The following is a 14,181-nucleotide window of genomic DNA, read 5'->3' as shown; positions in this document are numbered from 1 at the left end:
GCTGTTGTTGTTGTTGTTGTAACAGGTTGTTAGCCTTGTTGATTTGATCAAGGAGCTCGAGGTTTTGAGTTCCTTGTTTTGGTGTAAGGCCATGTTGATTTGATTATATGGATGACATCCGCGCGCGCATGAATTTTCGGCCGTTTCCAAAAAAAAAAAAAGTTTTCAACCATACTGTAACTCGTACAAAACAGTTGCAAAATGAGCAAAAATATACCATATTTACAAAAAAAAATTAACAAAAACTATACCAATGTCGTAGAATGCCAAAATCAAACGAAAAAAGACGAAATTGTAAAGAAATGAACTTGAAGACTAGATTATTCGCCAAACCATATTCTGTGCCATTTGCTCAACGCTCATGACCACGTAAATTTCATAATGAAAAAGAACTTTTTTTTTTTGCAAAACTTTTTTTTTATTCGCACGCGCGCATCAGTTTTGGGGCTCCCGGAGGATGTCATCCATATAATCAAATCAACATGGCCTAACGCGAATAGTCTTGCCGTCGCAGCCATGGATCACATATTAACGTACCGCTTTCTTGGAGCCTTGTGTCTCATTTCTTTCGTTTTGACAGGTACGTACTTTGACGTTGTAAAGTGTCCGAAGTAAGTATATAGGGCCGTATATACAATGTAGGGCCGCAATTGAGGAGGACTGTGACTATATCCGGGTTGTGAGTTGTGGGGTGTGGTTGTATTGTTGTCGGTAGCCTGGTCGGTAGGTAGGATGTATAGAAGTCTACACTTGTACCTGTCGAATTAATGCAAATTCTACAAAATTGTTAGGCATGTTTTAGAACAATGACAATGAACTTTATTGTATATTATTCACGCCCTACATATACATGGGCCAAATGCACTATGTTAGATTACTGAGGTATAAGGGTAGGAGGAACAATTAGCATTACTATGCTACATCTATATCTACAAGAAACATTGATGTACACAAAAATGTCAAAAATAAAAAAGAGGGATAAACAAAAAAGATGTATCCCTCAGGAGCCAGTGCCCAGACCAGGTGTTTGGATGAGAAGGCGGCGGCGCAGGCAGGGCCGATGTTGGTCGGCGCCTTCGTGAAGCAGTGTGCCGCGGACGGGAGCTACGAGACGACGCAGTGCCACGGCTCCACCGGGTACGCACAGTTTATATTCATGAAGACCTTAATTATCGTGAAAGTCCATCTGTGTTGGTAGTAATCAAAGTAAAACGTTGTACTTTATTTTAATACACAATTTACAGAGATCAAATTTCAGCGACCACTGTCACCTATAATTAATTATCCTGATGAAGGCGACAGTGGTCGCTGAAAACTTGACGTTCAACGTTTTACTACAAGACCTTTATTGCACATTTTTGTCCCACTGGGCTAAGCACAAGTCACATTATACATATACATATACGAATTCATATAAATATACCATAACTATTGCACGTACATGTATATATAAATGTCTAATGTATTCTAGTCTTTTCAACTTCTTCTCGTTTCTTACTTCTACTTCTATGTAATACTGGTCAAAACCCCTCACTGGGGCATCACGACCAGGGTTCTTTCTTAGTAATTGTATAATTGTACAATGCTGTATGAGTAGTTAGATTTGGTTTATCAAAGGTTAACGGGAGTATAAATTTTTCTTTACTTCTCTTGAAGAATCCGAAGAGGGGAAATTTACTTAAAACATGTCCGAAAAGTATGCGTCTATCACTGTCATAGGCCAGTATATATCCAACGCTTTAGTTAAAAGGAATCATATTGGACTCAACCAACTGATGTACACTCTAGCTTATACAGTATAGAATATAGAACATAGAATATAGAACTCAAGACATGCATTATCATGTAAGACATGCTCCATATATACATACATGTACTATATTACCTTTTTGAAGAAGTTCAATATTATTTTCGATACATAGAACTTGTAGGTATTACTGTAGACGTAAGAGTAGATGTTAGTCAGATATGTAGTACTGAAGAGTTTGCCATGCATTGTACCCATTACAATTGTTGAGCAATAAAGATTGACTTGAATTGACATATAAAGGTACTGCTACTGCGCCCGGCCGGACACGGGGGACGTGTTTCAGGAGACGGCGTACCGGGCCTGGCAGGGTTCGCAGCACGACTGTGGCTCGTACTGGACGGCCCAGGGGCTACTTCTGACCGATGACGGACCAACAGTTGCCCTTAGCCCGGAGAGGTTCAACTTCGATGTCGTCCAGCCTCGGCCGACTAACAGTAAGTACAAAATGATGAGCTTTTGTCTTGTGAAAGTTTGGGAAAAAAGATGTTTAGAAAGGAATCCGAAGTATCAGAAAGTAGTAAGTCCCCCACAGTAACGTTTCAGGAGCTTTTGAAGCGCCACTCAGTGAAAGTTCATGTCTAGGCCTGGCACCGTTGACTATGATCTCACATCCAGGCCTTGTATCTGCCAGACTGAATAAAAAATTAAAATAGTAGAAATCGGCCTAAAAAGAATGTAGCTGACCAGGCCGGATTTGGCCTGCCATAAAGGGTCTAGTTTGCAAAGCAATAAACGGTTTACTACTCTGGTACTTCGCACGCATCTTTAAACCCATTTGTGGACATCAAAAAGGATAGCGACTTCTTACAGACTTTATGCAGGCAAACTGGACCCTCTAACACCTCCCCTGGCCAGCTATATTCTTTTGAGGCCGGTTTCTACTATCTATTCAGCCTACAAAGAGTCTGGTGGGCCGTGGAGACCATATCTGCCCCTGTCAGCGCCCTAACTCGTGCCTACTTCCCCGGAGCACGTCACTGGGGTCTCGCGTTACCAATTTGGTCGTCCTCGTGACCTTGACTGTCCCTGGCATTCGAAACATCTGCCCGTGAAGTCTGACTAAAAATTGCTGAAAGCCGGTCACTGAACTCTGATTCTCAGACCCCTTACCGGGACGGCGAATGGCCAGAACAAACATGGCAGCTAGAGGACCTCCAGTTTCTGCTTATAACCAGCTAACCTATAACTGTCCAGTATGGATGAAGTAGGGACTGGCCAGTATTGATGGGCTGATCTTTTGATTTCTTTACCGTCCACCACGGGTAGAGACTACTCACGGCAACCATACACTAAGGAGTCGTAGAAATCTCCAAGATGTTGGGATGGACGCAACGTTTTCTGGCTGAAAAAATTCTTTATTTAGCAGTTGGGTGGATGTTTTAACAATTGGATAGCCAGAAAACGTTACGATATTCCATCCCAACATCTGCTTGGAGATGAGGTCAAAGCTATGATCATGGCGACTGATCAGTTCAAACTGTTATATCGGGGAACAAGCTTTCGTCAGTCTGGAGTCACTCTGGACAGTCATTCTGTCGGTTGTTTGAATTTTCAAGACGTGCGCGGCCCTCAACACGGAGGTTTAACTCTGTGACATTTGGAGCTGACGGAAACTAACCAGGACGGCCTCAAGCTACTACAAGGCCTTTCTCATTAACTGTTCAGATGACGTTCTCTCGACATAGCAACAACGTCAAGATAAAGGAAATTGTAACTACACAAACTAAAATAGCTGAGCGTTGTCATGCATCTCTGTGGGAACTATTTAGCTTTAGCTTTAGTAGGTACAGTTTTTTTTATAAATTGTTCCCTCATTTTGTTGAAGCATCCCTGCCACCTTTAATAATTTGGGGCCTTGGTTGACAAGCTTTTTTTTTTCTCAGACGATAACAACATGTCCACACAATGTTGTTTTTCCAATTACATGCACTGCAGCCACCATGCAGCACCACCAGGTCATATGTCACAACAGACAGTCTAATTGCCTCAGCAGGTGAAGATGAAGTCATGATATTAAATCCACATGATCCCTCGCAGAAGATGACTCTCACAGATCGCCCAGGGGTGGTTCTTTTGTCCAGGGCCTGCCAGACATAATTAGTTTACACAATGTATTTATTGAATGTCTACTAGGTAAGGGGTTTTTAGGAATACCTGTTGCTGCAAAATTTCGCGACAGTCAGACATGAAAGCAGCACGCGTACGAACTGTTTCAAATCGAAATGTCGAAAACCGTATGGGTTCTTTGGTAAAATCCAGCGAGCCGAAATTGAGCCGTCTGGACTTGACATTGAATGGTCTTGAACAGTTTGATCAGTCGGTCTACAGGCGGAAGGGCACGTTCAAGTTCGTTTGATCTTACAGGAGGGTAAAGAAGAAGAAAGAATAAGAACGTCGACGCCGTCCGTTTTTCTTTTGCTTCTTTTGTCCATTCGGTAGACTGTTGTTTCTATCAATGTCGTCAGCTCAGCTAGACAGACGTTGCACACGCCTCCTGCCTCCTTCGCAGTCTTGTTGGGCGTCGGCGTTATTTTTTCTCTGAGCGACGCGAGTAATATGCGGCCGCGAGGGACGATTTGCTGCCGAGGGAGTTTTTGCCACGGTCACGGAGAGAAGGTTTCGCGCTCCTTCTCTCCGTGGCAAAAACTCCCTCGGCAGCAAATCGTCCCTCGCGGCCGCATATTACTCGCGTCGATCAGAGAAAAAATAACGCCGACGCCCAACAAGACTGCGAAGGAGGCTAATTAAGGCCCAACTAATCCAATTAATAGATTATCATCTGACGCTAATTGAGTTGCCGAAAAAGCTTTAAACTTTCGACATAAAAGGGTCTCCGTTTATTTGACCTCTACTCGTCCGAAGTGTGCTGGCGAATAAGTGGTGCTGTTCTAGCCTACACTGCAGGCTACGGGGTTACTTGTTTTGATGCTGTGTCTTTTCTGTATTTACTGGTATTACGTAGACGCTGCTACCCTATTTCATTGTCAAAGACACGAACCATCGGAACACCGTAGCAATGAAAATGGGCAAATGAAAGGAGGTTAAAAATTTAGTACTAATCTGTAAAATGTCGACAAGACCAGCGGGAGAGCCTGCTATGGAGGCTAGTGGTGTTGCGCAGAACCCCATACAGGCCCCGCAGCTGTCACACAACTGTCTAGTCCGCGAGCTCGTCACACAAGTTCCAGCCGCTAGTCGCAAGTGAGGTTTCTCCCGAAAAACAAGTACCGTACCGATCTGTTGAACGATGTTGAGCAGGAACGTGGCAGTGCTGGGGATGGTCCTGGCTGGGCTGATGCTGGTCCAAGGTAGGCAGAATGGAGGGAATGTGTCTGTGTGGCCGCGCCCGTCACCACGTGCCACATTCTCGATTGCCTAGATTTTCTTTGTCAGTAGAAATTATGGCCATCCGTCCGCTGTGTTAGACGCTAAACGGGAGAAGTGCGCCTAGGGCGATCTTCTTCGGGCCGTTACATCCAAATTCTTACTGTTGTCCTGCGTTTGGTTGTAACTGGCCTCGGACACTTGCGGGCCCGACTCCGTCCAGGGCACAACTGAACCGCCCTGATGTTGTTTTTCCCTGTGCCCGCCTGTCTCTGACCCTTGGGCGTGATAGTTCACAGGGCCAAGTGGCCTTTCCGTCCTCAAGCCTGGTAGAGGCTAGCAAGGCTCCGTTTCGGACTGAACTTCGTGGCTCTAAACGCTGGAAGGTATTTCTCTGGATCATACGTTCGCAACGAACATTGCCGACGTCCCTGTAGTGTAGACATGGTGGCCGACCGGTTAGACGAGTAAATATTAGCTTAGTGTGAAACTACCAGAGTAGATGACAGCAGAAAAACTGCTGCAGGGCTTGGCACCCAAACAGTATTTGCATTAGAAAGTTGAAGGGATAATGATGCAGATATCTGTTCTCTCGATCAAAACATTTCCACCTGGTTTCACCTCAGCCCCTCTGGGATCCTAACAAAGAAAGACTCTAAACGCTGGAAGGTATTTCTCTGGATCATACGTTCGCAACGAACATTGCCGACGTCCCTGTAGTGTAGACATGGTGGCCGACCGGTTAGACGAGTAAATATTAGCTTAGTGTGAAACTACCAGAGTAGATGACAGCAGAAAAACTGCTGCAGGGCTTGGCACCCAAACAGTATTTGCATTAGAAAGTTGAAGGGATAATGATGCAGATATCTGTTCTCTCGATCAAAACATTTCCACCTGGTTTCACCTCAGCCCCTCTGGGATCTACGATGGTGACCCAGCGTCGCGTATAATAATGCTGAGGTCACATTTCCGAAACGGGGACCGGCGGGCAGTCTTATGGAACGAAAAGTATGAAATACAAGACAGCAAAGCACAAAAAAGTTTTTGAAAATTACTAATGGGAACTGTTTGCGTATATGATTGCTATAAATGATTCATTTTTCGTTAATTGAAACGGCCCGGCCGGGCCCCGGTTTGGAAATGTGACCTCAGCATAAGCAAGGAGCTTTCAGCACAGAACGTCCTTGGTATGAGTAATCTCGATGGACGTCTTTATATAGTGTTTCGTCTGTTCTTGCCACGCGAGTTCAAAACACAGGGGAAGAACGTCCAAAACAAGCTGAAGCCATATACATCTGTAGCCTCTACCAGGGACCGCGGATCGCTGGAAAAATATTTTGGATCGCTGGAGAAATTGGCCGAAATAAAGGGATAGTATATACCAGAGAAGATCCTTATAAGCCACAGACCTTTATTTCGGCCAATTTCTACTAATTTTCCAGCGATCCGCGGTGCCTGGTAGAGGCTAATGGGTATAAATGCATCTGCATGGCAATGTTTCTTTCCCGTGTGACCAGATGTGTTTTCGTGTAGCGCCAGTCAGTCCATTCACAGATAATAGTAATGGCGGTGCTGTAGAAAGTACATACAGTCAATTTGCTGATTTGATTACCCGACTCTGTCGGGATTTTTAATTACTGCCAATATAATGGCCGGACGTACTAACGTGTTAAGTGGTGGGTGCAGCTACTCTCTCTGGTTTCGTCAAGGACATTATGAAGTCCTTGGTTAGAACATACGTTTACGATGTACGATTTTTTTTTATATTTATAGATTCGTAACCCACCAGTGGTTTTCCTCTGATCTTAATACGCATTGTTGGTGTTTGTGTTGTCATCTTTTATCTGTGTGCAAATGAATAATTCAAATCAAACTGAAGCCAGTTGCCCTTTTGGGGACCACCTATGACCGTTCAGTGCAGCCCTTTGTTGCTGTGTCCATTTCTGAAGGGCCTCTGCAGTTAGGCGTGAAATGTAATTCTTCACGGTGTGTGTGTGCTCGTGTGGGTGTGGACAAGGAGCCCCGTCTGTTCTATTCAATCTCCAAGAATGCTGTATCTTTGGGGGCTCGAAGGGGGCTGTGCGATCACCCGAGATGAAAACGCGCACGGCCAGAAAGATGAACCAAGTGCCCCCAGAAGACATGGAAGACGCGTAAGACAAGCTGATCCAAACATCTGCTTGGGGAAAATCATCTGTGACAACCTTGCTTTTCTGCCGCAAGCTGTACTTAGCAAGCTGTACGACACGCCCATACGCCCTGAGACGCTGTGAGTGTAGGAAGTGTGACTCACTACAGAATGAGAGGACACATTGTTTGAATGTTTGGCCATTCTAGGTCAAATCATCAACATAACAGAAATATTCATCAATACCAGATCGATAATCCTGTAATCAGCCCCAGTGACACGCCCATTCCATTTACCCCATCCTACCAGTATTACGCTATCCTCTTCCAGGCTTGGGGAGGCGGCTGGAAAGAGTAGAAATTTGGCCAAATAGAGAGATAACATGCCAGGGAAGTTGGTCCGCAAGAGAGTACAGTTTCTGGTAGAGGCTAGTAATACGCAACTTCCTCTCGCTAACGTGCATGATTGGACAGTTAACACTGATGACGAGGAAAACTTTTGAGTTTCAAATCTGTTGCCAAAACTTCGGTGTTTCTGTCAGCCCGCCAAACAGCGGATTAACCAGGTGTACTGCAGACCAATTACTGTAGAGCTCGGTACCAGCCACTCTACTTCTCGTAATCCCACAGAAAATGTAAGGCTTAGGGAGCTCTTTTTTGTAAACTATTTGGTAGTACTTTCTCAAGTTTCTGCCTGTTCAGTACACTACGTTCGCTGGTAGGGCGAAATAGAAGGCATAGAACACCTGAAAATGCACAATGTGCTGAGGTAATACGTTGTGAAACGCTCTAGGGACTTGAACATATATGTTTGTCGTCTGTCCAGAGTCTGAAATACTCAGTATTCAAGAGGCTATAAAAATAATTGCATGCAATATACCGGAGGAAATGGCCGATTAAAATGTTAATGCGGCTTAAGTTCTATATCTGAACGCCACTCCAGAAACGACCTTAAGACCTACCATACACCAACTTCGGCTTCTGAGGCAAGGTCGTAACCGTTTCCCCCCTAAGATCTGCTTTGAGATTTTATAGCGGTAAGCATATCATATTATGTTGAATACACAGGAAATTAGTGCCCGCGCACCCCCCTACGCCATAGAATGCCCCCCGTACACTGCCAAACAATGTGCGCGCACAGCCACCCAGGGAGTTTACTAACCTCATTTTCGAACCACCCAACCGTGTCCTGTAACCTGCTATTTTTTATAAAGGTCGAATTCATGGCCACTGGCACGTAGGTCTAAATCTTCAAACAGATCTGCCGACCAAGTGATCACTGCCACGCCCCCCCCCCCGTTTTAATTGGGGTATAACTAAATAAAAAAAGGAAGAAAACTGCATTTGTCCCAGATTCAAGCCATAAACCGCTTGTAAAAATCTTAGCAGGACAAATTTTGATAGCACCACGACTTGATAGTAGACATAAACCAGTGTTTACATGTAACATCGAACGTTGCGCAACCACTGTGCGCTTGGTGACGTGCGAAGTCTGCCGTGCATTATCGGACCAAATAAGGTCACGACCGGACCGCAAAATATAATATAAACAGGCTGCTGCCTACATGGTGGTGGCGCGCTGTCAAAACTCCTAAAGACGTACAAAATGTAGTCTCCACCAGACTCTTTTGCAGGCTGAATAAATACTAGTAGTAAAAATCGGCCTAAAAAGAATGTAGCTGTCCAGTCCTAGCCTCCACCAGTCCTTTCTACGGGAATACTGTTTTTACGGATCGTAGAATTCGGCAAAAAAGAGAGTAAAATTGGCACTGGACCCTCTAATGCCGGCCAACTCCCTGGCCATAATATGATAATTTTTTTTAAATTTTAGGCCGATTTCTACTACTATTTATTCAGCCTGCATAAGAGTCTGATGGAGACTATACAAGATAGGCCTGAGCCACATATCTCATTATCTTCCTGGCTAGACACTGTACAGCTGTGAGCGGAATATAACCTCGCCGTGGTCAAGTGTAAGGGAAGTAAAGTGTAGTATTTCACTGCTGCTCTTATCTCTACCATGCAGTGCATTGATGTTTCCCTTTGATATCAGAAAAACTATCTGTGACCTATTTTAACATGACAAGTATACACGTGACTTCATCTTGAAATCAGAGAATATTGGTAGGTTTCAGATATATGGAACTTGTAGAAAATAAAAACGACCCTTGCAACTAGATAGTTCGATGAGTAAGTTCTAAAAGTGATCCGTGTAGGTCATCTGTGCACCGCAAAAATTTTAGTTTATCTTCAATTTTCGACTATACTGAAGATTTTGAATCTATTTGAAAGGCGAAGTTGACCTTCCGGATGCATCGTAGAGCGTAGTCGGAACCCCCATGCAGACCCCCATTTTTTTTACGTTGATGAACGACCCAGTTGACCAACCCCGGCTGTTTCCCACCGACGCGACATAAATAGCTTGGATCTTGTTCTACTTACTATATTTTCTCGGTGTTTGAAAATGATTTGTGCAAGTAAGCAAAGTAAACAAATAAAAAAGATATGAAAAAAGAAAGAAAACTGCCGGTTTCTCTGTTGGGAAATAAGCTTTAGTTTCAATCGAATTAGATGGCTTGTCTCGAATGCCAAGTTTCAAGTCGTACTTTGTCAACAGTTAGTAGAACGTTCATAAAGTTCTTTAGCTTTGTTCGTACTAGGCTACAGACCTTGACGATCGTCGGTCCCGATATGTTGTCCAAAACAGGCCATGGCGCCAGCAGTTTAAAGCAATGTCACCTCCGGTACGTAGGTCATCTCAGGCGTTTTTATGATAATACCTAGGGGGCCTTCAAGTCCCTCTGAACCCTCCGGCCCCTTTTACGATCCAGTCCACCCTGACGAGCCTCTACGAGTCCTCGGAAGCAGCTGGAAAGACGTGCAAATGTACTTTCTTAACCGACCAACTCTGCTGGCATGTTATCTATCTATTGGCCAATTCCTAGTCTTTCCAGCTAACAGCTTCCAAAGCCTGATAGAGGCTACATGTTGGCCAGAAAACTTCCCAACGTGTTTTGAGTGTATTTTCAATTGTAAATCATACTTCATTTCAGCCAATGAAGGCTGCTACTGTATGATATGTCTTAAATGATGTGAATAAACCATCCTTTCATCCATTCGTTCATTCACAATGGTTCTATTATACGAAAATGCAAGGGTGGCGAAGAAAAAGAATCTTAGCTGGTCCCAAGCAGTGCGTTTTAGCAAGGACATTATAAAGACTGGAGACTGTATAATGTCCGTACCAGTTTTAGCAAGGCCCAAGTACCAGTTTTCGGACTTGAGTGATTGATAGCAGTGATTTGTTTATTTCACTTTCAGCTTTGCTACATTTAGATGTAAACATACTTTAGATATAGAAACATGCACTATTAGATATGACTGGGCGGTTAAAACAAGATTCCAAATACATACCCTCCTATAGCCAAAATAAGCACTAGCTTTTCCCACAAAACGTTTTGGAAAACAAATCATCCGATATCGTAACAGCATCTCAAACGATGTCAACTCCGCGTGGAATGTAGGTCGATGAGGTCACAGGTCAAGGTAAGGCAACTAGGCCAGCCTTTAAAATTGCGACCGGCCGGAGTCAGTCAGGAGGACAGCGACAGATTGATAAACCTGAGGGCTTTCACTTGTCGCTGACAGGCCGGCTGGTTTCCAAGAATGCCGGGCAATGTGGTGGTCTGTTGAACCTGGTCTGCCTAGGGAGCTTTGTGTGGTCTGACCTTCATGGGCCCTTCATAGTACTCTCCAAGCAGAGGTTGATGGTGGAAGATCGTTTGCTTTTTATGTGTGGTCCGTTTTTTTGGTCTCTCTGTTGGTGGTGGTAGAGACATAAAAAACGGACCATATACAAAAAGCAAACGATCTTCCACCATCAACCTCTGCTTGGAGAGTACATAGAACTAGATGTGGATCCTCGAAAGGTGCTATTATTTCAAGCAGGTTAAAAAATCAAGAATATATATATCGAACAATACCAAACCTCTCGGAGGACAAGAAAAAGTAGTAGAAATTTTCTAATAAACATACAGGAAATGTTTTGCCCGTGGAGTTGGCTGGTCGCTGTCGAGAATTCAAAAGAACAGCGGGTTGGCCTTGATGTTTTAAGTTGTAGTCACAATTACTTTAGATTTGTATCAATGCACGCAGGGCTTTAATTATGTACAAAACTACGGGATACACTCCGGTAAATGAACAGATCTGACCAGAATGAACAAGCAGCATGCGAACTCGTATCAACTAAACCAGCATTTCTGTAACCTAATAATGTTCTCCCGAGGATTTGGGGATTCGGGGCATTCCTTGCTGAAGTGGTCTCTCTATAAACAAAGATCAACCTTGCTGTCCGTTGCCATGGACGTTAGGAGATTGCTTACAGGTCTTGCCGCGTAACGACTGGCTTTAATCTGCCTGGATATAGGGTTAATACACTGAGAGGGAAAAGAGTGTATAAACTAAGTGTTTGTAGTTTTCCCCTGGTCATTGTGCTTTTTTTTTGGCCTTTTAGTGACATTATTTCACTCACTCACTACCCAGGATTTGATTATACTACTGCTGCTAGTATACATTTCAGTAATTACAAGTACTCAAGTCTGCAAAATGGCGAAACGTATACTTGCAATACAGGGGAGTACAAACTGTCTATTGGCACCGAAGTAAAGTCGTCGTTGCGTCGCTGAACAAACTGCAGGGTGGCGCTAATTCACGGCGATTCGCGTTGAAGTTCAATGGACGTCCGTTACTTCTGAAGTTATAGATCTACAAGAAGAAGTCAGAGGGGAAAATCGTGACCATCCTCTAATTCAACCTTCCCATAGAGTGGCTGTTACTAGTGTTATAAAGCGGAGCAATCAGAGGAAGGTAGCGAACTCTCCCTCTAGCCTCTGGTTAACAAGCTAATGTAGGCAATGAACGTGTGTATGATGTGTTCTTGTGACATTTTGCTAATGTGTCACGCAACTGCAAATGTTTCTCTTTTGGACAACATTTTGATTGCCACTTCTTTCTTCTTGTTATGTCTGCTGCAGTACCGTCTCCGGCCGCTGGGAGTCTGGACGACATCCTGAACTGTGCAGAGGAGATCACCAACTGCACGGCGCCCGCCCTGCAGACCATCACCCGCATCTTCGCCCCGGGAGCGCCCCAGCCGGGCGAGGCCGAGCTCAGGCAGCTCTGCCAGTGAGTTACACTCTCCAAGCAGAGGCTTATTTTTGGCGTGTTTTGGGGCATTTTTATCGGGCTCTCTTTTTTGTACAGGTAACTTTTTACGCTAGCCAAGCGAAAAAAAATGTAGCTTCTACCTTCATGCCAAATTTCATGTTATTTGGCCCAAAAAATTAAGAAATTGAATCCATTTAACGAAATGACAGGAAAAGAAGGAGAAGGAGAAGAAGAAACATGAGAGAAAGCAATATGTCTTTACCTCACCACTTCGTGGTGTGGTGAAGCCAGGAGAGTCAGTGCTTAGGAAGGTACTGTACTTCGCGGGCAACTCTACGGTGCTCTGTTTCATCTTCGTGTAGTTTTAACGCCCCTTTGTTTTCTCTTATCTATCTACTTGCGCGATGTTTAATACTGTACTTATGTCTGCTACAGGCTGTACCCGGAGATGGACAAGTGTGTGAAGGACGCGTCCCGGACTGTGGAGTGCATGGCCACGGGGCAGGACCAGTACGAGCAGTACAAGTCGCAGGCCTGTAAGTATAGTGTAAAAGGTTATTCCCAAGCAAATCGTTACAAACAAAAGGACAAGAACAATGTGGTGTTACACTCAAGTATAACTTATATTTTAACTCCACAGACACACAGCACAACAATATTAGATTGGTTTGTGCAGCGCGCCCCCTCCCATAACGTAATGTTGCAAATGACTAGATACGATATCGATATTTGTATATAAATAATGAGAAAAATATGAAGTGTTGGGACTCCTTTACGGTGTGCTGTCTTAAGCTGTCGCAAGACGTATGCGACAAGGATAACATATTTTTTCGGTAATTCTCGTACAAGCTGAATGTTAACGCTATTATATACGGATTCAAAATCATTCACCCTCTCGTCCACAGCGTCCGAGCCGCCAGAGGTGTGCGAGGAGTACACCAGCGTGGCCGCTAGGTGTCGCCTCTGCGTGGACGTGCTGTTCGGCGCTCTGCTGACCGCCCTGCTGGTCGGCTGGAGGGGTTGAGCGGACCGGAGGAGCTAGCCTCTACCAGGCTGCGGGAGGCGGCTGGAAAGAATAGAAATTTGCCAAATAGAGAGATAACAAGCCAGGGGAGTTGGTCCGCTAGAGAGTACATTTTGCCGTGCCGGCCCACGTCCCTCCGCATTTTATTTTCTATATGGCAAATTTCTACTCTTTCCATCCACTCCTGAAGCCTGGCAGAGGCTAGGTCGGAGCTGCGTCCTCAGCGACCCTCATCTTCTACAACCTGAACACCTTAGATAAAGACGGGGGAAGACTCAACAGTAATTAAATCTTTTGTGACAAGCGTAACTTTGATCCAACTTAGCACACAGTATTAACTGTACATAAACTCACCCAAACTTCAGCCCTCTCTGCGGCCTTCCACAGTGTATTGACCCTTTCGAGTGATGGTTTACGGATTATGTTGTAGATTGTATGTACCGCTTTGATTTAGTAAAAAGAAAGAACCCCGCTGAGTTTGCAATATTCATCATTTGATACAAGCAGAAGCGATGTGGTCCAGTGATACAAATTTCAGTTTGATACAACGGTCTTTGCCAACAGTAACGTAGATGAGCGTGTATGATAAGTCTTTCTTTCGTCGGGATGTTGCTTAATTTTGTTTCTAGGGGGAGAGCGTGAGTTTTAGTAGTTAATGATGTAACGATCAGCTTGCAATTGGATGTCTTGTTGCATCGGTAAAGTATCGCACATGCACAGCGTAGGGCCT

At 44.4% G+C, this 14,181-nt stretch overlaps 1 protein-coding gene across 1 annotated transcript; it reads left to right on the top strand.

The window, feature by feature from the left end:
• Positions 1 to 991: 991 nt before the first annotated feature.
• LOC109470569 lies at positions 992 to 13,505 on the top strand. The gene is made up of 5 exons (XM_019769533.1): positions 992 to 1,137; positions 2,051 to 2,244; positions 12,295 to 12,445; positions 12,863 to 12,963; positions 13,333 to 13,505. Exons 1-5 carry the CDS (start codon positions 992 to 994, stop codon positions 13,449 to 13,451), a joined length of 711 nt encoding a protein of 236 aa, XP_019625092.1. The 3' UTR covers positions 13,452 to 13,505.
• Positions 13,506 to 14,181: the final 676 nt, after the last annotated feature.

The sequence above is a fragment of the Branchiostoma belcheri genome, unplaced genomic scaffold (genome assembly GCF_001625305.1).
Source record: "Branchiostoma belcheri isolate BF01 breed outbred unplaced genomic scaffold, Haploidv18h27 scaffold23, whole genome shotgun sequence".
In the NCBI taxonomy this organism is placed as follows: domain Eukaryota; kingdom Metazoa; phylum Chordata; class Leptocardii; order Amphioxiformes; family Branchiostomatidae; genus Branchiostoma; species Branchiostoma belcheri.
The sequence above is the reverse complement of the archived record's forward strand: the minus strand, read 5'-3'. Positions and strand labels throughout refer to the sequence as shown.